The sequence below is a fragment of the Astatotilapia calliptera genome, chromosome 22 (genome assembly GCF_964374335.1).
Source record: "Astatotilapia calliptera chromosome 22, fAstCal68.1, whole genome shotgun sequence".
NCBI classification, from domain to species: domain Eukaryota; kingdom Metazoa; phylum Chordata; class Actinopteri; order Cichliformes; family Cichlidae; genus Astatotilapia; species Astatotilapia calliptera.
The window spans coordinates 20,819,126-20,845,238 of record NC_137442.1 but is presented as its reverse complement, the minus strand read 5'-3'; the positions used below and the strand labels follow the sequence as shown (position 1 = coordinate 20,845,238).

Below are 26,113 nucleotides of genomic sequence, written 5' to 3'. Positions count from 1 at the left end.
ATGACAATAGGAGAGGCCGCGAGCCGTGAAATGAATGAGCAATCGCTTCTGTTGTCACTATTTGTTTACTAGTTTCAATATTTAGCCCGTCCAAGTGACTCATGCTCATCTACTGTATCACCATGGACTTCATTTATAGCTCACTCATTAGGCACGGTGGAAATGAATCAGGGCCACAATTTTAAAATCAAGCGACTCTTCTGTGCTGTGCAAAGCAGCCTCGGGGCACCGATATAGCAGTTCCTTGAACTGGAAGGCCATTAGGTACATACACGAGGAGCAGGGACAACAAGGACACAGTGTCACTGAAATGCAAAGCAACTGAAAGCATTATGTAAGTGGAGAGTGTCATGAAGGTCATCCCAGCTTATTTACCTGTGCCATTAATGAGCTCACAAGGTAACAGGTTCTGTAATACTGACGTTTGTTTCAGCCGTAGGCAGCGAGTCCGACGGTTTTCACCTACAGCAGGGCAACGACTCAGAGGCTGTCATGCCTTTCGTCCAAGACTGAAACCTCTCAGCTGCTATAACTTGGATTGTAAAGACATTCACGGTCCACTAAATGGGGCAAAATTACATGTGACTGCAATACTGCAATAACCAAATAATGCTCATAGGTGTGGTAGGGTTTATGGGTGATTTACAAAAGCTAAACTGTTTTGTAGTCAGTTCATTTCGATATCAAGCACAGAAAATAGGACTTTTTTGCACTAAATGTTGGCTTAATTATCACGCAATTACATGTCATAAAGGAAATCACAGAAATACACATGCAACAGGGTGAGTTGCAGAAGATTTCCCATCTCTTACATGCATGTTTATCACTGTACACTCTCTATAAACACAACCCAGTTTGGTTCAATGAACAGTAATAATGTTGCTAATCTTGTCCTGCAGTGCTGCTGTGACACTCACATTTTTAGGTTTTGAATGACTTTAACGACTTTTAGAATTACTGCCTGGATTCTGGTCCAGACATCAGTCCCCTAATTATGATTTTTTGAAGCATTTCAGATGCTTGGCATGATGATGCAGTGGTTAGCACTTGCACTTCTTAGCGAGAAGGTTCTGGGCTTGAACCTCCTGGAAAGCTGATGTCTTCCTGTTTGGAGCTGCGTCTCCTCTCTGTACCTGCATTGGTTTCTCTCCACAATCCAAAGACAATGGTCCTTTCATTCACGTTCTTCTGCTGCCCATCTTCTGCTGTGTTGTGTCATTGTTTAGAGCTTAGTTCATATACTTCCACTGCAATCCAAAGGATTTATTAGCATGTGTGGTCAGAGGCTGAAAACGTTGTGAACATTCACAAAAAGCAGAAGCTAGAAATGGAAATCACAGCAGCGATGCTGCTTCTGTTATTTCTAGTAGTACATGTCCTGTTTGTGAAACTAGAACTACTTGCAAAGGTAAATGTTTGGCACATTAACAAATGAAACAATCACTTTATGAGTTCAGGCAAAAATCAGCATCTGAATATAAAATTGTAAATGTAAAAAAATACATTTCCCACATGTTTGAAAGGACCTCTCATGTCCAACACCAAGCCCGAGCTCGATGGTGCTGCACGCTCCACCTGTGGAAGTCAGAAAAAATTCAATGTAATCACTCGCCAGCCACCAGTTTTTCCTGGTCAGATGAGGATTGCCATCCTATTTTTACACTAGTGTGACTGAGGCCCAAGACTTAAAAGTAGTAATTGAAACCATAAACTTGTCTGGAGATTGTTTGCTGAGATCAAAGATCAGGAGAGTTCCACTGATCAATCAGATATCCTTTTTGTTACCACAGGATTGGCAATTACAAAGCATCCTCCATCTTTTACATACAGTCAATACAGGCTACATCTCAGCTTGCACTTTGGGTTAAACGACTTTGTGTAAACACCGTGGAGCCATGATTTCCCATTACTATCCCTCTAAAATTAATCCTCTGGCAAATGTAGGAGCTTGTTAAGATTCCAATGTCAGATATTAGCGGGGAGACAGATCAATACTGGGAGCATGATCTGCACTCTCACACAGACTCGGTCTGCTCTAAGTTTAGGAAGAGAGGAGTATGATCCTATGCATTAAAGGAAAAGCATTGATCTGACATGAACCAAAGGGTGAAGTAGACTTGACCCATTTATTTCTGAGGATGAATCTTGGTAAAAATCGTTCTGTTCAACGCTAAACGCAATGACCATTAAGATATGTTAATTTTCAATGTCCTCTCAAAGAAAATGCCATTAACTGGCACCGCACGGCATTAGAGGCCATTTGGCTGGGGCTAAGATTATGAAACAGATACGCACAGAAACTCATTCCAGCTGCAAGCAAACTAATCCGCTGAGAAAAAAACTTCCCCTTCTTTCAAATGTTTTTTTTTTACATTTTAAGAAAACCACATATAATACTTAGAAATATTAGATGAGAATATTCTGTACCCGTGGTAGAAAGACTGTTGCACATATTGACTTTGTGTTATTTACTGGTTTGTGTTTCCTGATGTGAGCGGTGATGGCGTCCTCCAGAACGTCTCATAACTTTTACCACTTCCACTTCTAGGATCAAACTTCTAGGACAATCATTTTCACCTTTGCAAACCTAAATGTAAATATAAACATGAAAATGTTGCCTTGGATGGCTTTTAAAAAAAATAATAATTCAGAATGAATAATCACAGATCTTCATCTAATTTTCCAAAGTAAGTTCAAGAACAGTTTGTAGAAAATGAGGAGAAAGGCGCACAGCTTTTGTTTTCAGTGTCTTAACCACACGAAGGCAGATAATTTTACTTTATAATTAAAAAGAAAAATTCAGCTACCGCTCCATATATCTGTACAAAATCCAAACAAGTAACACAGATGCGTGAAAAAAACGAGCCCTGATGGTTCTTCAGAGGTTTCCTTGTTTATGTGTACGACCGCACAAAACCATATGGTTTCCACACAAGCACGGCTAGTCAAGCAGGAAATTAGCAGCAGCTAGTGGAGCGAGCTTCTCGGCGGCTCCTCGTTAAAGTTCACGTTTACGCAGCAGAGACTGACATCCATTTAGCCGCTTTAGTCAGTAACGAAAGTCAAAATGATGAGAAGTACTGGCATTATATTAAATACCTCAACCGGTGTGTTTGCGATATTTCTAAAATATTCATTAATCTTTTTTTATGCTGTTTGCATACAAAAAACCCAAACAGCTCAAACTGTGGGTGATTTAATTTCAGTGGCTTCAGGTTTTGCTTAATTTCAATATCAAGCTGAACAAATTTTAATTTGTGACAAATGAAACAGATACAGTAAACATGTCTAAATTCCTTTTTCTTTAGGGAAGCGGACTATTCCCATTCCCTCTGAGGTTTGTGTTTAGTGATAGGGCTGAATCAATACGAGCGCTGTCATTATGAAAAAGCAGAGGGGTTTGTCTAAACCCAGCACAGTTCCCTAGTTACAGTTTTCGATTTTCTGCTCTTGCAGAGTGAGACACCGAGATTAAAAAGTCCCCCCCCCCCCCCTCCCCCTCCCCCAAAATTGTTTCGTACCGACTCCAGATGAACTCTCACTCTTTTCCCGTCTTCTCTGTCAGACAGGTGACAGGAGACCTGCTGTGAAGGACAAGTTGCAGCGCTCTTTACTCCCACCCATATGGAAAAGAAATAGTAAAAACTTATATGTGATTACTCCACTTTCATGAGTAAATCATATAAGGCTTACATGATTTACTCATGAAAGTGGCCACTTTCTCATTACTTTCATACATTGTTTTAGTAAGTATCCAAAACATACAAGTTTCATTATATAATTTTTCAAGGGATCTTATATCTGTTTTCACTCTTATATGCTTTTCATACAAGTTTCACACAAGACAGATACAAACTTTATAAGATTTATAAATATCTTTTCCATATGGGCAGTGGGTCTTCCTTATCTTTAATTCTTATTTATTTACATGTTAAAGGGTTGAACAGCGCACGTGCAACAATAGCGCGCCTTTGAGCTAACATGCCACGTGCTGATGCAACTAGACTGCAATATTATATTACAGGTAATGCATTTGTCTTATTTCTTTGAGACAAATGCCAGATTTATCTCAAATAAGCTCCTGAAGCATGTCAGATCATCAGCCTCTCGCCCACCGCAACAAATTCACTCTATATTAGACACTGAAGCGATTTTAACACAGCCCAATAAACTTTGGATATTAATAATAAAGTTTTGCTCGAGCAGATTTTTAATCAGCGTGCCAAAGCTTAAGCTTTCAAAGCACTTTGATTATCAAAGACTTACCCATGCCTGAGGAAATACATTTTTTCTCACAGATGATGACTGTTGATAAAAAGTAGACTTTTTTTGTGTAACATTTGATCTAAATACTGTCCCAGTGCCGTTATAACTTCCTCTTTTATGAACAACGAGAACCTCCTCTCAGTGCAACCTTTACTTTTAGCTGTCCCTCCTCCGCTGTCACATCTCGTTTTATCAATCAGCACACAAAGTAAGCAATACTAATGGGCTCCGCCAGCAATTGTTCTCAATCAAACGTGTATGAATAGACATGAATGAAGTCTGTGTGAATGCATATCAGCAGACGGTGGGGGAACAGAGGCCATGTAGGTCAATGATATTGATTTCTAAAAGGGCTGGCTCGTGGAATTTGGCAGAGTGGCAGACACTCAGGAGTAAAGGGGAGTGTGATCTTTTATCTAAAAGGGTAAATGGGTCATGGCATCATGGGACGGTCCAATCGGGCACCCTGAAGTGTCGCGCAAGGACGGTGGGAACAGTGGCGTGAAGAGAGTCGTGAATCAGAGCGTTAGAGGAGGGCGCGAAGGCGAGGGAACCTGAGCAAGAAAACCCAAGGGCCAAATACCACTGATGCAAAAACAATATATAGATATATAATAACAGAAACTCCTTATGTGGCCCAAGAATATTTATTTAGATTAATTAGTGTAATTACTCTTATAATTTTGTAATTAGTAGTATTACTCTAGCTGCTAAAGTTGAGCTGTCCGTGTGAATCATAGCTGTAGACTGAAAGTTGCCTCTGAAGGATCGGCTCACACCCATGCTGAATATTTTGTGCTAAAAGTAATTATCTCTGCCACACACACACACACACACACACACACACACACACACACACACACACACACACACACACACACACACACACACACACACACACACACACACACACATCACTGTTATGATTTATTTCACTGATGGAGAAGTCAGAAGGAAAAAAAGGTGGACATCCTATATTAGGACATGTTTTCTGAAGTCTGAGAGGCTGAAATTGGTGTAATTGCTGTTTTTCTCATTTTAAAATAATGTTAATCAGACTTGGTAAAATAACTGTAACATGAGAGTACAGAAAGTTTGGAACCCACTGCTAAGCTGTTAAACCCAAAGATTGATAAAGTACACTTGGTGGGTAAAGAATGCAGGAAATAAAGGAGGACCCCTGCCCTCCTGGTTAAAGGAAGATAACTGTGCAGGGTCACAAATGTCTTGTTTCTTATCCTTAATTTTTGTCAGGGGTTCTTTACAAACATCTCAGATGTACTGGCTCGAATTCGGAGATTCAAGCCAGTAAACTGCAGGTGACTAGTTGGCTGCTTTAACCTCCAGTAGTCCACCAGTTTTTTTCTAGCTGCACACCCAAACAGCAGGCTACAACAAGCCCTCAGCCTCACCAGCATAATTTTACTTGTCCATGCATGGGGAATGTGGGCACGTTTTCTTTAATAACTAACAAAAAATGGACCTGAAAATGCATAAAGGGGAATTGTTGGAAGTCCAGAAAGCATTAGAAGAGAAGAAGGTGGAAAGGATGGAAATGAATTCAAAAATGGCAGACACTGAACTGACAGAGGAAAAGATTGAAAAAGCACTCAAACAGCTGTAAAGGTAAGAAAAAGCAGCAAAGACGCAGCAGAAAAGAGCAGGAGAAGAAAGCCAAGAACATGAGCTGCATCTAGATTGGCAACAGAAACAAATCTCCCAGTTTCCTCATCCCCTCTTCTCTCATCTATCCTTGCACACTTCCAACCTCATCTCCCCTTTTCCCCCACCTCACCTTGATTCGGACTCCTTCTCTCCTTCATCCCTCTTTCCTCACGTTTGAAACTCATTATAATGTTCCTCATGGCTAACTGATAAAACCAATCAGTCTGCATTTCTGCATGTTTGTGATGTTTGTTATTAGTCTTTTTTTACAAGAGTAATATTATGCGAGGATGATGAATTAAATCAAATCATGAATTGTGTGACATGATGTCCTCGAGGTAAATTCATTTAATGTTCCAGAGAGATTTCACACAATGGAAAATCTAAAAAATAAATAAAGTTGTCCAAAGGTATGTAGACACCTCCATGTGATTTAATAGCAGAACAACCTTTAGCCATTACTTCAACAAGTTAAAGTAATAGTCTCGTGTATGACTTTATCAGTCTCTCACATCTATGTGGAGACTTTCAGTCTTACTCTTCTTTACAATTGTGCTTTAACAGCAGCTAGAAGATTCCAGTGGGCTTTGACTGGGTCACTGCAACATCTTGTTTCTTTTCTTTTTCAGCCATTCTGCTTTAGATTTGCTTCTGTGCTTCTGATCATTGTCCTGTTGCATGACACAATTTTAGCCGAGCTTTAGCTGTTGGACAAATGTCCTCACATTTGACTCTAGAACACTTTGATATACAGAGGAGTCCATGGCCGACTCAGGGACTGCACGGTGCCCGGGTCCTGTGGCTGCAAAACGAGCCCAAATCATCATCCTACCACCGCCGTGCCTGATGGTGGATATGAGGTGTTTGGAGCTCGCCAAGTGTGACGCTGTGCATTATGGGCAAACATCTCCACTTTTGTCACATCTGCGCAAAGCACACTGTTACAGAGGTCTTGTGGTTTGTTGTGATGTAGCTTTGCAAACCCAAGCTGTGCTGCCTTGTTCTTGCATGAGAAGAAACAGCCTCCTGGGAATCCTTCCAGACAAACCATACTTGTTCAGCCTTATTCTAATTGTGCATTCACGAACTTCATCTATCATCTAACACGCTGAGACCCGTTGAGTAATTACTAATATTAAAATCATATCAGTAATTCTGCACTAATTGGATTAATTATTTAAAAATGCTTAATCGTATTTAATCATTTTGAGGATATTTTTTTTACTGGGTCATTACTTTGTTTTGCACTGCTCAGTGGTTGAACACTAAATCAGTAAAGGCAGGGGGGATTGATGCTTGTAGAGAACCAGCATGTTGCTGATAGCCGCGGCTACACCAGGAGAAGTGATAGTTTGCTCTCTCCCTGTTGAATGTTTGGGTGACATGGCAAGATTATACAGATGACATCTAGTGTACAGTTGGATCTGGAAATGTTTGGACAGTGACAGACTTTTCATAGTTTCTCTGAGCCGCCAGCATCAATTTTAAATGAAAATCATACATCACCTGTAAAACACTGGTGTGGAAGTAGCGTATCGCTAGCACAGCTCGATGAATCCTGAAGTGCACGCGGGTAAACTTTCAGCCAAACGCAGCAGCGTTTACTTGAAGATGCTTTATTGCACAGATAAGACAATGACCCAAAACATATTGCAATACCAACACAGGAGCGTCTGAAAGCTGAAGGTCAGGAAGTGGAAAAAATTCTGTAATGGCTGAATCACTGAGCCGATCTTAATCCAACCAAGACACATTTCACTTACTCAAGACTAAAGGCAGGAATATCCGTGAAGGACTGGCACTGGCTACAGCGAAGAGCTAGCAAATCAGCACAAAAGAGGAATCCTGTTATTATTTCATCACTTTCACACATTTTCATTTCACAACACTCATTAAATGCATTTCCCTACATTGAATTAAAGCTGAAAGTCTGCACTTCAATGACATCATGCTCTCTTCATTTCAAACCTATTGCGAGGGTGAGCCAAAACTGTGAAAACTTCATCACTGCGCAATCAGTTTCAGAACTATGCCATGCCTGGAAGACCGCCAGCTTGATGAAGAGTTGCTAAGTGTTCACCTTGTTCACTTGGATGCTGCTTAAGGGCTTCTCTTCTGTATGGACACACACACGCACATCCACCCACAGCATTTAGCTCTGTTAAGAATTAAATGCCTGTACTTTCAGCCTCCAGGTTTCATTATTATTAGAACATTGATGTCTTTTATATCAAAACCCACCACGAACTGATGACAGGCAAAGCAAAAAGTTTGAACTCTAATACAATAGGAAGCAATGACTCATCATTGTTATGGGTAGATCTGCTCAGCCTAATCAGTAGTCTCCCCTGAAAAGGAAGGCTGTGGGCTTGTAACCACACAGGAAACCACATTAATTAGTCTGACAGCGTCCTGCTCCTGGCTGACTAAAACATCATTAGAATGGACAGCAGCACTGCTCAAAGGCAGCACTCATATATTCTGATTAAAGCAACAGTTAATCTACTAAAACTGCTGCGGTACAGAGATTGGAAAGGTTGGGAATTATGAGCATGACACCAAATAGGATGAAACGAGCAGGAAAAACACCACAACTGGCATCGACCTTTAGTGTGTTTATTGCGTTAGAATCATTGTGGTTCAACCTAAAATTCCAACACCGATTAATGATTTTTATTGATTTTTTTTTATTTATTATAGTGCACTTGACCCTTCACATAATATGACAGTTTTAAATATTTGTTTATGCTTCAGGTGATACGTCACAACATACTGAGAGGTGATATATTACAGTACACTTCCAGCAGTTATATCATATAAAAAAAAACCCCAAATAAGACACGAAGCAAGAAATAAATACAGACATTGCTCAAACATTCACATTTACAGTATTCTTCTTGGAATAGTTGCACACAAAATATATACAAAGGTGAAGCAAAACCTTTGTTTGTTTGTTTTTCTCCAGAGGAAGTTACGGTTACAAACATCTCTGCAAGTCCGTTCAGGTTAAACTATCGGAGCCTATCAAATTTAGATAAAAATGAGCCAAATTCTACTGCTCGTCCAAAAAAAAAAAAGAAAAAAAAAAGGATATGACAGATGGCAGATAAATAAATGCAGCTGGTGCAGATATAATCCAATCAAACAAATGCTAACTACAGCAATTTATATTACTTTCAGAATCATCATTCATTTAGATTCATCTAATTCATGGACATAACTAACTAAACGACCAAGCAGAGAATCCAGTCTGACGCAGCAAATACCCCGAAGTGAAATCATCTACAGCGAGCGTATTGCCTGCAATAAGTTACAGTGAACGATTAAGGTCAACAATAACCCAGAACCACTGACTTCAGTTAACACATTCAGACAGTAAAGGCGTTTTAAAATGTTCTCGTGGGAAAGCGTAACAACATTAAGAGTCAGATTTAGCCACTCGCACATGTTCACTGGCTTTTTTTGCGGAGGGTGGAAAGCCACAAGCAGTCGAGTGCTAAACGGACACACCGCATTACACAGTGAGCAGCAGACAAACAAACTCGGGATCTTCAAAGAAACGTAAGCTGTTGCGGTTGCAGAAAAACGTCATGTTGTAAGAAAACATGAGGGCATGCATTCTGGTCCGTATATGCATAGAATGCCTGCAACATGCTTGGAAGTAAACAGAGGTTTAGTATTTATGTATATCGGCAAATCAAAAGGTGCGTTCAAGCAAGCAGGAGTTAATTATTTTTTACCATATGAAGACTAGATTAGCACATAATTAGCAATTAGCAGATAATGTACAGTATTAGAGCTAGTGCGCAATAGCTCTGCTACTTATTTCCAGCTTGCTAAATGCACCTTTTAGACTTGAAAATGAAGACATTCAACGCTGAGCTACACTCTTGGAGGGTTCATCTCTGTGGGATGGATAGTATGTTTGGGCTTCTCTCTGTGCATTGGTCTATCTCTTGGGTCTGTCAATGTCATCGATGGCTGCCAGAAGTTTCTGGCGAGCCTTTTTGTTTATATGTGAGCCGAGACAAACGTTCACCAAGTTGGCTAGCTGCTTCATGGAGTACTCCTGCAAAGAAACACAACGAGTCGGTCAGAAAAATCAAACACACGGTCTCGCTGTTTTAACAGAAATGGAGTAACTTGCTATAACCACCAGCCTGTGTCACTGTCTCACCCTGTGATTCTTGATGAACTGCTCCATATCATTTTCAGTCAGGTAATAGGCCTTAATGTAGGTTTCAACAAACTCCTTATCAGGGATGGGGCGCAGATCAGTCAGCTTCTCCAGCTTCATCAGGAACTGCTGAAAATCCAGCTGCATCAGGGCCCGGCCCTCATTGCTGCATTTCTTTACATTAGCGTAGCTACAGAGGAGGACAGAGGAGCAGACGGAGAAGGACATTAGCATTGCCCTGAGTGCTCAGGTAGAGGTAAGTAACGACTGAAACACAAGTAAATTCTGGAAGTCATTCCCAGTGGTCGCTCGCATGCATGTGACCTAAGGGTTATGTTTAACATCACATATTTTCCACACTTAAATTCTCCAGCCAAATATCACAATGCTCAGACATTCTGCACTTCTTCAGACATCTCCAAGCACAGATCACCAAATGTCAGACAAAATCTGCCTTTCTTAAGTGCTCTGAGTGCATAATGAAGTCACAATGTACCTAGCAAAGTGAAAATGCCCAGTACTCTGTGTGTATATGTGTGTGTGTGTGTATATATATATATATATATATATATATATATATATATATATATATATATATATATATATATATATATATATATTCATTCCATCAGGCTTGCAAGACAGATTTGTAATAAAAAAATATTTCTTTATACCCCTGGGTATATTTCATTTGGAAATTTGTGCTCCAGCTTTTTAAAAAAAAGTCAAATTCTTCGAGGGTATTAAAACTCAAAAAGTCAAAATAAACCCCAGCAGAAAAGTAAATGAAGCTTCTGTAGTTACATGGTAAAGTTTAACATTTTTAATCCGTTTATAAGAAAAGTGTAATATGTTTAATAAAGGGAATAAAACGAGAAAATTTACGGGATTGTAAAAAGTATATAAATTACATCCTTGTACAAATGCATAATGAGTCATTCAGTTTATATGATGGAAGTGTGATTTGTGGTCAGCAGGTTTTGTTGCTACAAGTCAAAACCTCTATGAAAACAACAGTTGCACGATGGAGTGTGTCACAATACTTCAACACTAAAGATTTTTATTTATATTTAAGCGAGAAAATAAATTATAAAAAGACACAATGATAACACTGTAAATATCTTTGCAAACTTTTGCACAGTAATGGTTTCAGAGAAGCCATCTCTCTACTCCAGTGTTTAAAGTGTGCAGTCCAATTGCCAAAAAAGGGAAACGGAATACAAAATGACAAAATCATTACTACACAGTTACTGTAGTAGTTCTGTGTAGTACTGGACATGAGACATGTTTTGCAATTTTGCCTCTGTGCACCCCCATTTAGGAATTACAGCCTTTTTAAAAAAATAAAATAAAAAAATACATACAGTTCTTAATTTCCAGGAACTTGAAAGTTAGTTTTCAAGTTCTGCTGAGGCCTCTTCCCTCTATTCTATGACAAATTAGCCCAGGGTGTCAAACATAAGGCCCCGGGGCCAGATTTGGCCTGGCAAAGAGTCCAAATCAGGACCCACTCTATGGTTTTGGGAAGGAGGTCATAATTTTTAGACTATATTTTCTTGCATTTTACAGCTTTTGCTACATTCATACTACATCAAAGTAATTAAGCAACAGAAAAACAATTGGATGACCAAAGTTTCTGTCTTTTTAATATCTACTTTAGAAATTTTAGGGAGGAAATTCAGTAAGAAAAGAAAATTGTTGTGAATTAAAAAACTTTCTCTTTTCTAATTAAAAGACAGTCTGGGCAATCAGCTATCAAAACCTTTTCCGTAATTTTACACATTTATGTCTTTGAATTTAACTCCAAAGAGTGATGCTTTTAAATTTACTATAGCAGCTTTTCTCTATCAAGTAGAAAACCTGAGACGTACAGTTAAAGTTGTGCTTTTCCCCCCCTTATATTAAGATATATCAGGTTTTAAATGTGTAGTTCAACTTCTTTACACTGATAGTAAGGGGAGTTTAAGTTATTACGCCCTAAGGCAACAGTTGTTGTGAATTGGCACCTTATAACTGAAACTAAATTGAACTGAATAACAACAAATTGGGCTGTATTTGAACACATCCCTGAAACTGAAACTGGACAGATAAGATGTGGAGATGTTTCCAAGTGTTTAATTATTTGGCAGCTGGTCACTCTCAACTCTCAATTTGAGATCCGAAGGCCTGGAAGACCACATGAGACAACTACAGCGGATGATCACAGAATTCTTTCCATGGTTAAGAAAAAATGCTTCAAAATATGTAGCAAAGTCAAAAAGGAAATCTCGATGTTTATCGCTGATAAACTCTACAATCAAGAGATGCCATCCTGAATGTAAACACAGAGGTGCTGGTACAAAGTCTTGGTGACACTAAAGAGCAGGAAGTCCAGATCATATTTTACCAGAAAACACGTACAAGAGCCTGAAAGGTTCTGGCAAAAAATCTTTTGGCAGATGAAAAAAAATCAACTTGTACTAGAATGATGGGACGAGAAAAATATGAAGGAGGAAAGAAACAACTCAAGATCTGAAGCTTATCACATCATCTGTCAAACATGGTGGAGGCACGTTATGGCACAGGTGTGCGTGGCTGGGACCACGTCAATGCTAGCGCTGCACGATTATGGCTAAAATGACAATCCCGATTATTCTGATCAATACTGACATCACAACCATTCATTATTTTCCTCCAAATGTAAAAAAATTGCAGTAAAATAAAATTAGTACTTATTCACATAAATTCGGTAAATCTCTCAGAAAAATACCAAATAGGTTCAAGGTTCAAGGTTCTTTATTATTTGTCACATGCATAGTTATACAAGTATAACACACAGTGAAATGTAGCCTGACACGCTCCTCGACATGTGCAAAAATTGGGGGGGGGTGTAGAGGAAGAACATTATATATATATATATATATACACACATATAGTATATACACTGGGTGAATGTGCAGTAGTGGCAGCAAGCAGGTGAATTCTGTACATTAATATGAATAGATATCTGAAATATTAATTCCTGTTAATTAACTGAGATGATATTCTCTTACCAAAGTGTCATATAGTAAGTCTGATCTTGTGACAATCCAAGTCACGTCATCTTAAATTCAATGGTTTTATTTGGTTACGATTTTACTGCAGAATGTGCTGTTGTCTTATTAAAATACTTACTATACTACTTAATATTAGTAATAATTCTTATTTACTTATTTACGTAGGATTACTTCGATATTTTGCTTTATATTTGTGGATTTGGATGAATATATTTAGTGTATACAGTGGGGCAAAAAGGTATTTAGTCAGCCACCGATTGTGCAAGTTCCCCCACCTAAAATGATGACAGAGGTCAGTAATTTGCACCAGAGGTACACTTCAACTGTGAGAGACAGAATGTGAAAAAAAATCCATGAATCCACATGGTAGGATTTGTAAAGAATTTATTCGTAAATCAGGGTGGAAAATAAGTATTTGGTCAATAACAAAAATACAACTCAATACTTTGTAACATAACCTTTGTTGGCAATAACAGAGGTCAAACGTTTACTATAGGTCTTTACCAGGTTTGCACACACAGTAGCTGGTATTTTGGCCCATTCCTCCATGCAGATCTTCTCGAGAGCAGTGATGTTTTGGGGCTGTCGCCGAGCAACACGGACTTTCAACTCCCGCCACAGATTTTCTATGGGGTTGAGGTCTGGAGACTGGCTAGGCCACTCCAGGACTTTCAAATGCTTCTTACGGAGCCACTCCTTTGTTGCCCGGGCGGTGTGTTTTGGATCATTGTCACGTTTGAAGATGAAACGAGGTTGGGTCTTCCAAGTTCTCACTGATGGAAGGAGGTTTTGGCTCAAAATCTCACGATACATGGCCCCATTCATTCTGTCCTTAACACGGATCAGTCGTCCTGTCCCCTTGGCAGAAAAACAGCCCCATAGCATGATGTTTCCACCCCCATGCTTCACAGTAGGTATGGTGTTCTTGGGATGCAACTCAGTATTCTTCTTCCTCCAAACACGACGAGTTGAGTTTATACCAAAAAGTTCTACTTTGGTTTCATCTGACCACGTGACATTCTCCCAATCCTCTGCTGTATCATCCATGTGCTCTCTGGCAAACTTCAGACGGGCCTGGACATGCACTGGCTTCAGCAGCGGAACACGTCTGGCACTGCGGGATTTGATTCCCTGCCGTTGTAGTGTGTTACTGATGGTGACCTTTGTTACTTTGGTCCCAGCTCTCTGCAGGTCATTCACCAGGTCCCCCCGTGTGGTTCTGGGATCTTTGCTCACCGTTCTCATGATCATTTTGACCCCACGGGATGAGATCTTGCGTGGAGCCCCAGATCGAGGGAGATTATCAGTGGTCTTGTATGTCTTCCATTTTCTGATGATTGCTCCCACAGTTGATTTTTTTCACACCAAGCTGCTTGCCTATTGTAGATTCACTCTTCCCAGTCTGGTGCAGGTCTACAATACTTTTCCTGGTGTCCTTCGAAAGCTCTTTGGTCTTGGCCATGGCGGAGTTTGGAGTCTGACTGTTTGAGGCTGTGGACAGGTGTCTTTTATACAGATGATGAGTTCAAACAGGTGCCATTCATACAGGTAACGAGTGGGGGACAGAAAAGCTTCTTACAGAAGACGTTACAGGTCTGTGAGAGCCAGAGATTTTCCTTGTTTGAGGTGACCAAATACTTATTTTCCACCCTAATTTACGAATAAATTCTTTACAAATCCTACCATGTGAATTCATGGATTTTTTTTTCACATTCTGTCTCTCACAGTTGAAGTGTACCTCTGGTGCAAATTACTGACCTCTGTCATCATTTTAAGTGGGGGAACTTGCACAATCGGTGGCTGACTAAATACTTTTTTGCCCCACTGTATGTTTAATTCTGGAATCAAGTTTGACCGAAACCTGTTTAGAGTTCCAGCTGTTACACACGTGTGTTTTTACAGCATTTTCTTGTATGTGTATTTAAGGGTGTTTGCATTCGGGCTCTTTTTTATTTCCCTTCAGTATTACACTAAATCGGGTTATTCCACACAGCCTGTGGTGTTGGTACATGTGTGTGGGCCAGAGTACACATGCATTTCATTGTGTGTGTCTGCTTGTGTTCCATGTGTTTGGCAGCGAGCACTGTTGCGCACTGGCAGGTCGGACTGTGACATCTCCAGTACATTAACACTCCACACAACACATCTGCACTTTGCAAACTCTCCCCGTCTCACACTTCAGCTTTTCTCTCTCTCGTTTCCATTTTCTCCCCTCACCTTCCCCGTCTCTCTCTCTCTCATCATCATTGTCGTTCTCCCTCTCTTTTTCTTGTCAAAGCTGCCAGAGTTTTTGGTGGCGAGTGTTTGAGCTGTGGCTCAGAATGCTAACGGAGCGGTTTTTGCGAGTCTCTGAGGAGACAAGGACAAGCGCTGGACAGAGAAAATTAATAACAGACTAGGGCGGTCGGAGTACAAACAAATAAATATGACCGCTCTATCTCGTTGTGCCAGAGGGTTGGGAGATGTGTGTTTGGAGGGTGTACTGGGAGAACCAGGCAGGCGGTCAGCAACAGCAGCTTAAATTTGCCAAGCATTGCAGTCGTAATGGGCCATTTGCTCATTGGAAAGGGTTCAAAAGTTCTCTTACGCAACAAGAGGAAGAGCGCTCAGCAAACGTGTAGGGAAGTAAACATGTTCCCTTCTCTTTGTGTTTGAGGCCGAGGCATCCACCTATGCCTCGCAGTCGATGTTCTCCCTCTTATTTAAAACACTTGGAAAGAACAAAGCCACTTAGAGCAAGGACTTGTTTTCAGTCCGAACTGCGTACCCTGGCTTCAACACGGTTCAGCGTAACCTGCTTTGAATTTGTAACCTGGGATAACTTTGACGTCAGTCGCAGTCCTTTCATATTTCCGATAAAATGTGTGGAACTTCACGATGATTGTCAGCTGCTTATTTCTCGCTTCGTCACCGTCCAGTCGGCGTGACTCGATGCTGCTGTGCACCCAATCTGTCCGATCAGAGGGATTTATCGCACCATCCATCTAAAAACATACTTCACACATATGCTCCGCGCATGAGCCTGAGAAAAGCGACAGTGGAGGTGCTGAGAAAAAACAAAAACAAAAAACCCAAAACCCTGACAATCTGTCACCTATCACAACCTATATCGCTCCCTTGCAAGGGCAAAAGTGGTAAAACGCATTACAAGAGATGTGTCAAGAGCATTCTGCGGTTTGTGTGAGTGGCCTGTGTCAGGTAATCCCCTGATGGGTATTTGGTGAGGCTGCAGAGATGCGACTGCCAACATGAATAGAGGAGGCGAGGGCAGCGTCGTCGAGTGGTTTTTCTCAGGGAATATCTCAGAAGGAACCAGACACAGTTTTATGGACGGCAGGTCAATTTCTCTGCTCTTCCTGCTGCTTTCACAACACGCTTTGGGAAGAATTTTCGTTTTAAATTTATGACATGCAGATGTTTAAACTGGGGAGCAAACACAGAGAGAAATAAATAAAGAAAGAGTCATTCTTTTGAGAAGTGTGAGCCTCAAATCATTGAGGCAATAGCTCAGCTCATAACACAAATTGAGTGGCACTATTAATGACTGTAACCTGAGAGTAAAAAGATCCGTTTTAAGCAGAAAAGACAGTAAAAAGCACCGAGGTTAAAGGAAAACTGTTCCAGATTCAGCGTGACATCTCAAAAGAAATTCCAACAAACCCAAAGATGTTTATACTTGGTTTGCATCCAGAAGGACAAGGTTGTAATAACAGTAAAAAAAGTCAGCAGAGATTGATGAACCTCAGTTTTAACCCTTTAATGCCAAGTGTATCACACACTACGTTGCCAAAGGCATTCACTCTTCTGGGTTCACACACATGAACTTGAATGACATCCCATCCTTTAATCCGTAGGACTTAATATAATGTCAGCCCACCATTTGTTAGCTATAACAGCTTAAACTCTGCTGAGAAGGTTTAGGAGTATTTATGGGAATTTTTCACTACTCTTCCAGAAGCGCATCGGTGAGGTCAGACACTGATGTTGGACGACATGGCTTGGCTCGCAGGCTCCAATCCAACTCATCTTAAAAGTGTTCCCTCAGGTTGAGGTGAGGACTCTGTGCAGGCCAGTCAAGTTCTTCTACACCAAACTCCCTCATCCATGTCTCTTTATGGATCTCGCTTTGTGCACTGGTGCGCAGTCGTGTTGGAGCAGGAAGGGGTCGTAAACAAACTGTTCCCACAAAGTTGGGAGCATAAAATTGTCCAAAATATCTTCTTGTGCTGAAGCATTAAGAGTTCCTTTCACTGGAACTAAGGGGCCGAGCCCAACTCCTGAAAAACAACCCCACACCATAATCCCCCCTCCACCAAACTTGACGCTTGGCACAATGCAATCAGACAAGTACTGTTCTCGTGGCAACCACCAAACCCAGACCCGTCCATTGGATTGTCAGACAGAGAAGCATAAGATATGTGTTTTATTGTCAACGGTTGCCTGTAGTGCACAAACTAATGAAAACTAATGAGAAAAATTGGGGCATGGATGGATGACGAATGCTTCAGTGTTTTTTTCTAAATGCAGTGGTTTAAAAGCAGAACTGTGTGGTACCTAGCCTGGTTACACAACTCATACAAATAGTTCAAAAGTCTAACACGAAGATTGAGCAATCTGAACATTTTGCTTTACACTTCTTTCCTCCTTGTAGTTCAGTAGCATACAGCATTTACTTCGACTGCTTTGCATTCACCTGTATATCCTAAAGAAGTCTTTCATACCCGGATTTTTCCTGGCTTTAGGAAAGGCATGATGCGGATCGTAGGAGGTGGGTGGATACACATCTAAGCACAACGGGTTCATTTAAAGTTCAGGTATTGATTCTGCCTGATCCTTATTTCACGGAAATTTGTGCTGCTTTGCTCATATTTCAAAATATTTGATGAACAAAGATGTATCTTACTTAAAACTGTTTTCATTAAAATGACTTTCCTTTAACCGAGGTTTTATTGTAGGTGTTTTATTCACTGATTTTAAGATGTATTTCTTAATTACAGTTTTTCCACAGTTTTAGTGGACTCAGTATCTGTTTGGTATGGTATGATATTTGTGCAGAGAGACAAAAAAAAGCCCAATTTCTCTCGGGCAGATGGCAGCCCGACTCAAACTGGGATGTGCACTTGTTTCAGTAGATTTGAGGAGATGGTTGCTGCCAGTGGCAAACAGCCTGTAGTGCTTTTTGCTGGAGGGAATAGCGAGTCTTCGTATGAATCTCTTGCTCATGTTAAAGTAGAGAAACTGAGTGACAGACTTCTCTAAACTGTCGCTGCCACTGTTATAGGTTATTTTTTCTGTGAGCAGCCCATAGCAGTATGATAATAGACAACAGCCTTTTCATAAAGCAGCAAATGACTCACAGACAGACACCAAGTGTGTGACGCACGGCTTTGAGTCGGTGCTCCATGCAGATGGTGGAGGGGGGAAACATTATGTACAAAAACAGCTTGTGTTTTTTATATTTAAGGTTTAACAATAACTCACTGCATACACTTTCTTACCCCTCAACAAGAGTCCTGTTGGCCAAACGGATGCAGTGTTCCCAGAGGACGTTGGACACAGGCAGGGGGATGCGCACATGTCTGGAAACTTCACCCAGCCGCTTGTTAAATTGCTCAAACTCCTGATGAGGCGGGGAGAAAGAAAAGGTGAACACATTCCCGTGAGTACAACACGATGCAGCAGAAAAACAAATCGCTGGTCTTTTACCAAAAAAAAGTATATGTGGTCAGGAAAATATTTTATACAATTGGTCATATTTCGCTAAAAAGTACCATAACTTTCATATCAACAACATGCGGCTCATTAAAAAAAGCATTTTAATTAACAGATTCCTATATTTCTATATTACTACAGCTACAATTAGGTCTAAACACAAAAATCTCAATATGGACACTACATTATTCAGCCAAACGCTTCCACCTAACCATCACAGATTAGCCAGAAAAAGAAAATAACGTCTTAATATGGATTATGCAGAATTTTAGGTCTCTACTGTTTCTACAATAAACACAAACAAAACTGAAGAGATGAAAGTTTTAGACATTTTTCTTGCATTCTTGTTCTTCTATTGTGCATCTACTTGTGCATTTCAAAAATCCATCATACATTTTGAATATAAAATAAACAGAAGCTTGCCCTTTCTAAAAAAGATGACTTGGATTTGGTATCACACTGAAGTTAGATGAAAGTATGTTTCTTTTTCATATTTAAGCTTTAACGTGTGTGAAACTATTCACCTGATTTAGACTGTTAAAGGATATGATGCAGCTTGTTTTTTAATAAGCTAAACATTTGTCCCCTACCTGCAAACTTTGGTTTCTAGAAACCTCCAAATCTGCTGTCAGAGATCAGACTTACAAATAATTACGGGACTTCCAAGTATCTGTCCTTCTATGTTAACTTGATCTGCATGCACTCCAGAGAGCATAATACCAAAAACTTTGAAGGGCCTCGCTCAACTAGTTTTCCAGATAGTAGATTTCTGAAATGGCCCCTCAACACAATGACACGAGAAAAAAAAGCGTCACTATCTTTATCCCTTAAAATGACCTGATGAACTGAGATGTAATGACCTTGTTGGATTCTAACTGGAAGACGTAAACAAAACAAAAAGTTGTCATGAACAACACTTTAAGGATTTCCTTTGATTCTCTCTTACACGCTGCCTCAAGAAACAGCATTTGGGTTTTCCTTTAAACCATTTAGCTTAAATTATACATCCAAAATAGTGATTATAAGTAAATCAGATCAATCTCGGCTAAATTATTGTTTTTTTCCACCAGTGTAAGCAGCCGGCAGGATGTGTGGGTTACTTTCCTGAAACTCTAACAGAGCTAAGTAATAATTCTGCCGTCTGCACTGATGGAAGCAAAGCATGCTGACGTACAGTAGTGAAGAGCGCGGGGGCTGCATGTATGAAGCTGTTGAGCCACAAATCATGCGCAAAAACAAATCATTTGGGCGCCGGTGAATACTGTACTCCGGTCTGACAGCATCCCAAGGTGAATACAAGCTACATCTAAAATCTAAATCTAAATCTAAATCTAAAATGTTATTCTGATTCATTTTCTGTTACTGCCTTCCAAAAACAAACTGCAGTACCTAGGTAAGTATGTAAATATGACACATGCAGATTAAGATTGTAAATAAATTCATAAAATATGCAAGTATTAAATTACATTTTTAAATTGCATCATTATAGAAAAAAAATTAACGTGAACCTTAATGCATGTTCCCATTCATTTTACACCCTGAAATGAAATGTTACTCATTCACAGCCTCACAATAGACTCTGACTCAAGCATTTTGTCAATGAAGTCATTCTGAGGCTTCGGCATGTCTTTGCCACTTTATATGCAAATGAGCGCCATTGTTGAATGCTGGGGATCAACCTGAATTCATGAATAAAATATTGCTGTGTGCGCGCTACAACAAAACTCAGCACCACTTATTTCAATCACGTAACACAACCCGCATGCATTATGACCGTCTTGACACGATGACGGGGGTGGCTATTAGCACCTGATGGAAAACTACACGCGTATACGATGTCTGTCCACGTCTGTCCGAGTCACTAAGCAGTTCAGCCATCAGCCATCTGTTATGTATGATTTTGCCTCTGCTTGATGCTGCTCTGTTTATGGCTCTGCACCGCAGCGAGCCCCTCGCACCTTTCTTTCTCTTAGTGTCAGAAGCAGGAAAAATGTGTCCTTTACCCCGCCATGCAAGTTTATAAAAGAATAAGTAGCCAGCATGAATAAAGACACACATTTAGAAGAAACTTTCTCATTCTAAAAATACTTCTGGGAGCAGTGAGCTCAGATGTCTTTAACAAAGCAGAAAACTTCAGGAGAGATCTGCATTTGGCTCTTAACAGCTCACCCATATAATAAATTATTCACCCCCATCCCAAATAATTGATATTAAAGGTCCCTGAATTAACTTTGAGTCAAGGAGGAGAACAATGACCTTCACAGTTTCAGACTTTAAAAGAATAAGAGCTAATGCTTAGTGTACTGATGGCAGAAGGATAACACTTTTTTTTTTATGAGTGCAACAAAGACACAATGTGTGGAGGGGGAGGGATGCCTGCTAGATAAAAGTAAATCTAATACAGCTGCTTTGTGTTCTATTTTTGTGTAGCGTGGATATTGCGTGACACTGAGAGGACACGGTATCTGTTTGGGAAAAGTAATAAGCACTGAGATCTTTGTGGACTTTTCTTTGCTATAAAATGCACAAAAAAGGAATAAAGGGTTTTAAAAAGGGCACCAAGTAGTCTCAGAATCATTTATATTCACCTTGCTAAGTCAAGGGTCTTAAAGATATGAATGATGCAGAAACCCTAATGAGGTATTTGCATGAGATCTTTATGAAATGTGAGTAAAAGCTGCTTCAACATTTAAGCGTTAATATGTGCATAACCCTTAATTGGATTTAGACTGTTTTAAAGAATATGATGCAGGTTGTTTATGAGAGGCTCTAAACAAAATCTCAGTCCCCTACCTGCAACACTGTGGTTTCTACAGGAGCTTCAAATCTGCTGTCCAAATATTTTAGGGACTTCAAGCATCCATCAGTCTATGTTAATGTGAGCTACACTCATAAAGCCATCATACCAAAAGCTTTAAAGGACCTAGCTCAAGTAGTTTTCCAAACAGTGGAATTTTGAAGTGATGGTCAGGTGGGAAGTTTTTGTATGCTTAATAACTTTAGCTGGTTTTTGTCGGTAGTGGGTCAAAAATAGGCTACAGTAACATCAGCATTCGCTTTTCTTATTCGTCGTTACCTTTAACAAGACATCCACATATACATTGTGCTGGGACATTATCTCCCTAATGTCCCATTTAACTCCGGCCATCATGAGCAACATTTGTTCATAGTCGATGGCCTTGGCCGCCACGATCCAGTAAATTGGTTTCCGCAGTTCGCTGGCTGTAGACACCGTCTGAGTGCAGGAAGGAAGGATACATATATGAGAGTTAGTGGATCATTATAGTCAACATATGGATAAGGTATTTTTCAACTGCCTGCTATTCTGCAGGAAGAACAATGTTAAAGTTTCCAATGAGCGAAATCAGGACATGACATTCACTTGATGTTTTGGGTCAAACAGACCCGTCTCTTCATCTGAATTTCAAATGTCAAAGAGACAAAAAAAAGAAAAAGAAGCAAAGTTATCCATGTGGGTTTGAGTTGTTTTCATTTGTTTTTAAAGAAAACAAAAGGGCACAATTACAATTAAGCAAGTGGAGTGCAGGTGGGAGGGGGAGCACATCCACAACAGTCACACAGCATATTTCACATTGTGCCTTAAATATTAACAGTGAAATCCAAAAGGAAAACACATCCTATAAACCACATATTTAAGTGCATGTGTGGAGAAAATCAATTACAAATAGCAAAAAATAACATAATCTCAGCCTTACAAGAGGTTAAAATAAAATAAAAGACAAACGGTTTTCTACAGCTGGAGACGATGTCTGAAATAACCTGACAGCTGTAGCTGACAGTGATGACATGATCAGTTACTGTAATAATTGAGGCCTGTGCCCTCAGAGGAGGCATAACTGTATAAACCAAACAATACCTGGGAATAAAACTGCTGCAGGAAGGGCTTCTTGGCTGCAGGCATCATCGCGTCCAAGTGGGACTGCAAGGACTCAAACTGCTCTGCCAGAAACACACTGACACAACCAAAGAGAAACAGCCTTTAAATTCTGCCCATATGCTCTGAATCATTCTGCTTGTGACACATAAGAAAAGGCAATTACGATGTGTTGTTTTTGTGTTATTAAAGAGTGACAGATCTATTTACAAAAGCTCGTATTACTATTACAAAGTGGAGTAACTGACCATTAGAGAGAACATCACCTTAAATCTCTGTTACTCTTGAACAACAGTAAAACATCTCAAATGGAATAAGAAGTTTTTTTTTTTACTTTTTTGTCTCCCTTGATTCTTCTGATCCATTAATTGGATCAAGATTTTAGTCATATGTGCTTAAACCTGAGTTTCCAGCATTTCCTGCTGTTCAATCTCATTTCTTCCCTTGTTGGTCACGTTTTGATGAAATAAACATCAAATTCATCCATCCATTCGCTTCCGCTTATCCTTTTCAGGGTCGCGGGGGGCGCTGGAGCCTATCCCAGCTGTCATAGGGCGAGAGGCAGGGTATGACAGCTGGGATAGGCTAAACATCAAATTTGATTATTATAATGTAAATTATGGAGTCAGCTGTAATTTTGCTGTAAAAACTTGTCTGACTTCCAAACCTTTAAGTCTCACCTCCCAAAGCAAAGTATTTTCACGTCCGACAAATCAAGCAGCACTTCTATTTGTTTTTTGGGTTTTTTGACAAGGATTGGATTTCAATTATCCTTGAAAAAACACTCAGACCAAAAGAGGTAGCAGAGAGAAATACAGGACAGAAAGAAGAAGAAGAAAAAAACAATCAATGCGTTCAGAACTAATACCCCCCCCCCTTCCACTCTGTATCCAGCACTGACTAAATAAAGACCTCTTGACTCAGGCTGATCGATGGCTCTGAAGTGTTACAGTGCATGAAATAAAAAGTGAGTGAACATGTTTACGTGGGCTGAAGTTCAGAGTTGAGTCCTGACTTTAACAAGGATCATTAATTAAAGAACAACAGGTCTCCGCAGAGCTCTTAAATACAGCAGGAAAAAAGAGAGAATAAAACAGGAGAAATCGACTTAATCAGACTAAGACACCAGTCCCAGGTGGGACCTCCACATTCTTTTGCTGCCTCTTGAACCTCCGTTTGGGTGTGAATGCACACACCAATGAAGTGAAAAAAAAAGAAGCTGTCCTTAAACCTGCAGACGCCCCTCACTGCAAGCTAAAGGTAACCTGTCGTTAGCTGATAAATTGGGGTTTTGGAGAAAGATCAGAGAACTAAAAGTCTGAGGCCACAGAAGTGACAGTCACTAAATTTACATTCCATTCCGCTACATCCCAAAGGTGCTCTATTGGATTGAGATCAGGTGGCCATTTGAGTACAGTAAACTCCTTCTCGTTTAACATTTGTGTGTTCAGAGATGCTATTCTTCTTCTCATTATTTCATTTACCGTTGCCTTCCTATCAGGTTGAAGCAGTCTGGCCATCCTCCTCTGACCTATGACATCAACAAGGCATTTTCACCCAGAGAACTGCCGCTCATTGGATATTTTTCTTCCAGACTGTCTCTGTAAACCCCAGAGATGATGGTGTGGGAAAATCCCAGCAGATCAGCAGTTTGTGAAATACTCAGAGCAGCCAGTCCGTCACATACTAAGTCACTTGCATGGTATGATGCATTGTGTAATCAGCAGATTCGATATTTGTATTAAAAAGCTGTTAAATAGGTGTACCTTAAAAGGGGTCAGTGAGTGCATCTGTGTCATTATTCTTCTAATAGACTCTTGCGGCTATAAATTGAATTTTCTTTTAGATAGGGCGCTTAGGAAAAAAAGATAAATTGCATTCAATTTGCATATTATTAACATCCAAACCCAAACAGAAACCTTTATTTTAAAGCATAATTTAATGTTAATAAATTCACACTAGTTTGGACACTGTATAAAAACAGAATGCATTGATTTGCAAATCCCATAAACCCACATTTTATCAACAACAAAACACAGAAAATATATCAAATGCTTAAAGTGACAAAATGCACCATTTAAAAAAAAAAATATTAGCTTGTCTTGAATTCGATGCGAGCAGCACTTCTCAAAAAAAGCTGGGATAGAGGCCACGTTTACCACCGTGTAGCATCCCTTCTTTTAAAAATAGTCGTCATCAAAAACATCTGGAATCTGATGAGAGCAGCTGCTGGACTTTTAGGAGAGGAATGTTGTTCCAGTCTTGTTTGGTAAGATTCAAAATACTCAAAACTCCTGGGTCTATACCGTATTTTTTGACATATGACGCTCCAAATGTTTTCAGTTTGTGAACGGTCTGGACTGCAGGCAGGCCACCTCACTCCCCACTCTTCTACTATGAATTCCTGCTGTTAGAATAACTGCAGTATGCAGCTATTACTGAAATACACATGATTTCCGAGCTCATCTGGACGGGAGCATATGTTGTTTTAAAGCTTGTATGTATATCTTTCAGCACTGATGGTGCATTTCCAGATGTGCAAGATACCGATTCCATACGTGCAGATACACCCCAATACTATCAGACGCCCAGGCTTAAAGTGAGCACTGATAAGAAGCCAGATGGTCCCTCCTCTCTTTAGTCCTTACGATGTACCATCCATGTTTTCCTAAAAGAATTTCAAGTTTCAACTCATCTGAGCCCAGAACAGTTTTCCACTTTGCCTCAGTCTATTTTAAATCATCTTAGCCCAAAGAAAACAGGATTTCTCCAAATGCTCTGAATCTTTTATTGATATTATCTACTGCTGATCTTTAAGTCTTCATAATTTTACATCAAGGAAAGTGAATCTAAAACTGTTCTACAAGGCTTTTTTGCAATATTGGTGAACCTCTGCCAATTTTTATTCTTGGCATCTCAGAGACGTTCCCTATATACCATCATGTTACGGACCTGTTGCCAAATAAGCTGCAAAATGTTCCTCCAACTCTTTCTTTTTAGTACCACGCTGTTAAGAAGTGTAGCTGCTTTGTGGGTTGGTGAGATTTGCAAATCACTGCATTCTGTTTTTACTTACGTTTTAAACACCGGCCCAACTTTTTTTGGATGGGTGCGTAAAAGTACCAGAGAGAAGATATTTTTTTGTGTCCGTTTGTTTTCATAGAGCAATGAAGATCGCATTAAGGTGAGCAGGAACAGCTTGTGTTTACCTCAGCAACATAATCATGTGCTGTGGAGGGAATAAGAAGAAGAAAGCACACACTGCACTTCAGAGTCACGCTTGTATAGATGCAACACCTGACCAGCAGCATAGAGAATGAACAACCGATGGTCAGTTTGCTGAGCTTTTGTCTTTGATTCTTC

The 26,113-nt window shown here is 40.0% G+C and overlaps 2 protein-coding genes across 6 annotated transcripts in view; one reads left to right on the top strand and one right to left on the bottom strand.

The window, feature by feature from the left end:
• Positions 1–8,533: 8,533 nt before the first annotated feature.
• Positions 8,534–26,113, bottom strand: part of vps50 (VPS50 EARP/GARPII complex subunit) — a 123,819-nt gene continuing 106,239 nt past the window's right edge. For both annotated transcript variants that reach the window (XM_026156666.2, XM_026156667.2), the window contains 5 exons: positions 22,733–22,829; positions 21,932–22,090; positions 18,642–18,763; positions 10,109–10,298; positions 8,534–10,000 (listed from right to left, as the gene is read on the bottom strand). In XM_026156666.2, the coding sequence (XP_026012451.1) occupies positions 9,881–10,000; positions 10,109–10,298; positions 18,642–18,763; positions 21,932–22,090; positions 22,733–22,829 (688 nt within the window). In that variant the 3' untranslated portion in view covers positions 8,534–9,880. The remainder of the gene's footprint in view (positions 10,001–10,108; positions 10,299–18,641; positions 18,764–21,931; positions 22,091–22,732; positions 22,830–26,113) is intronic.
• Positions 17,755–26,113, top strand: part of LOC113014875 (uncharacterized) — a 51,673-nt gene continuing 43,314 nt past the window's right edge. For 2 of the 4 annotated variants that reach the window (XM_080296173.1, XM_080296174.1), the window contains exon 1: positions 18,668–18,788. In XM_080296173.1, coding sequence (XP_080152299.1) covers positions 18,719–18,788 — 70 coding nt within the window. In that variant the 5' untranslated portion in view covers positions 18,668–18,718. Of the gene's footprint in view, positions 17,912–18,652; positions 18,803–24,251; positions 24,526–26,113 lie in introns of those variants that run through there. The other 2 variants (XR_013904590.1, XR_003271025.2) reach the window with 2 other exon arrangements.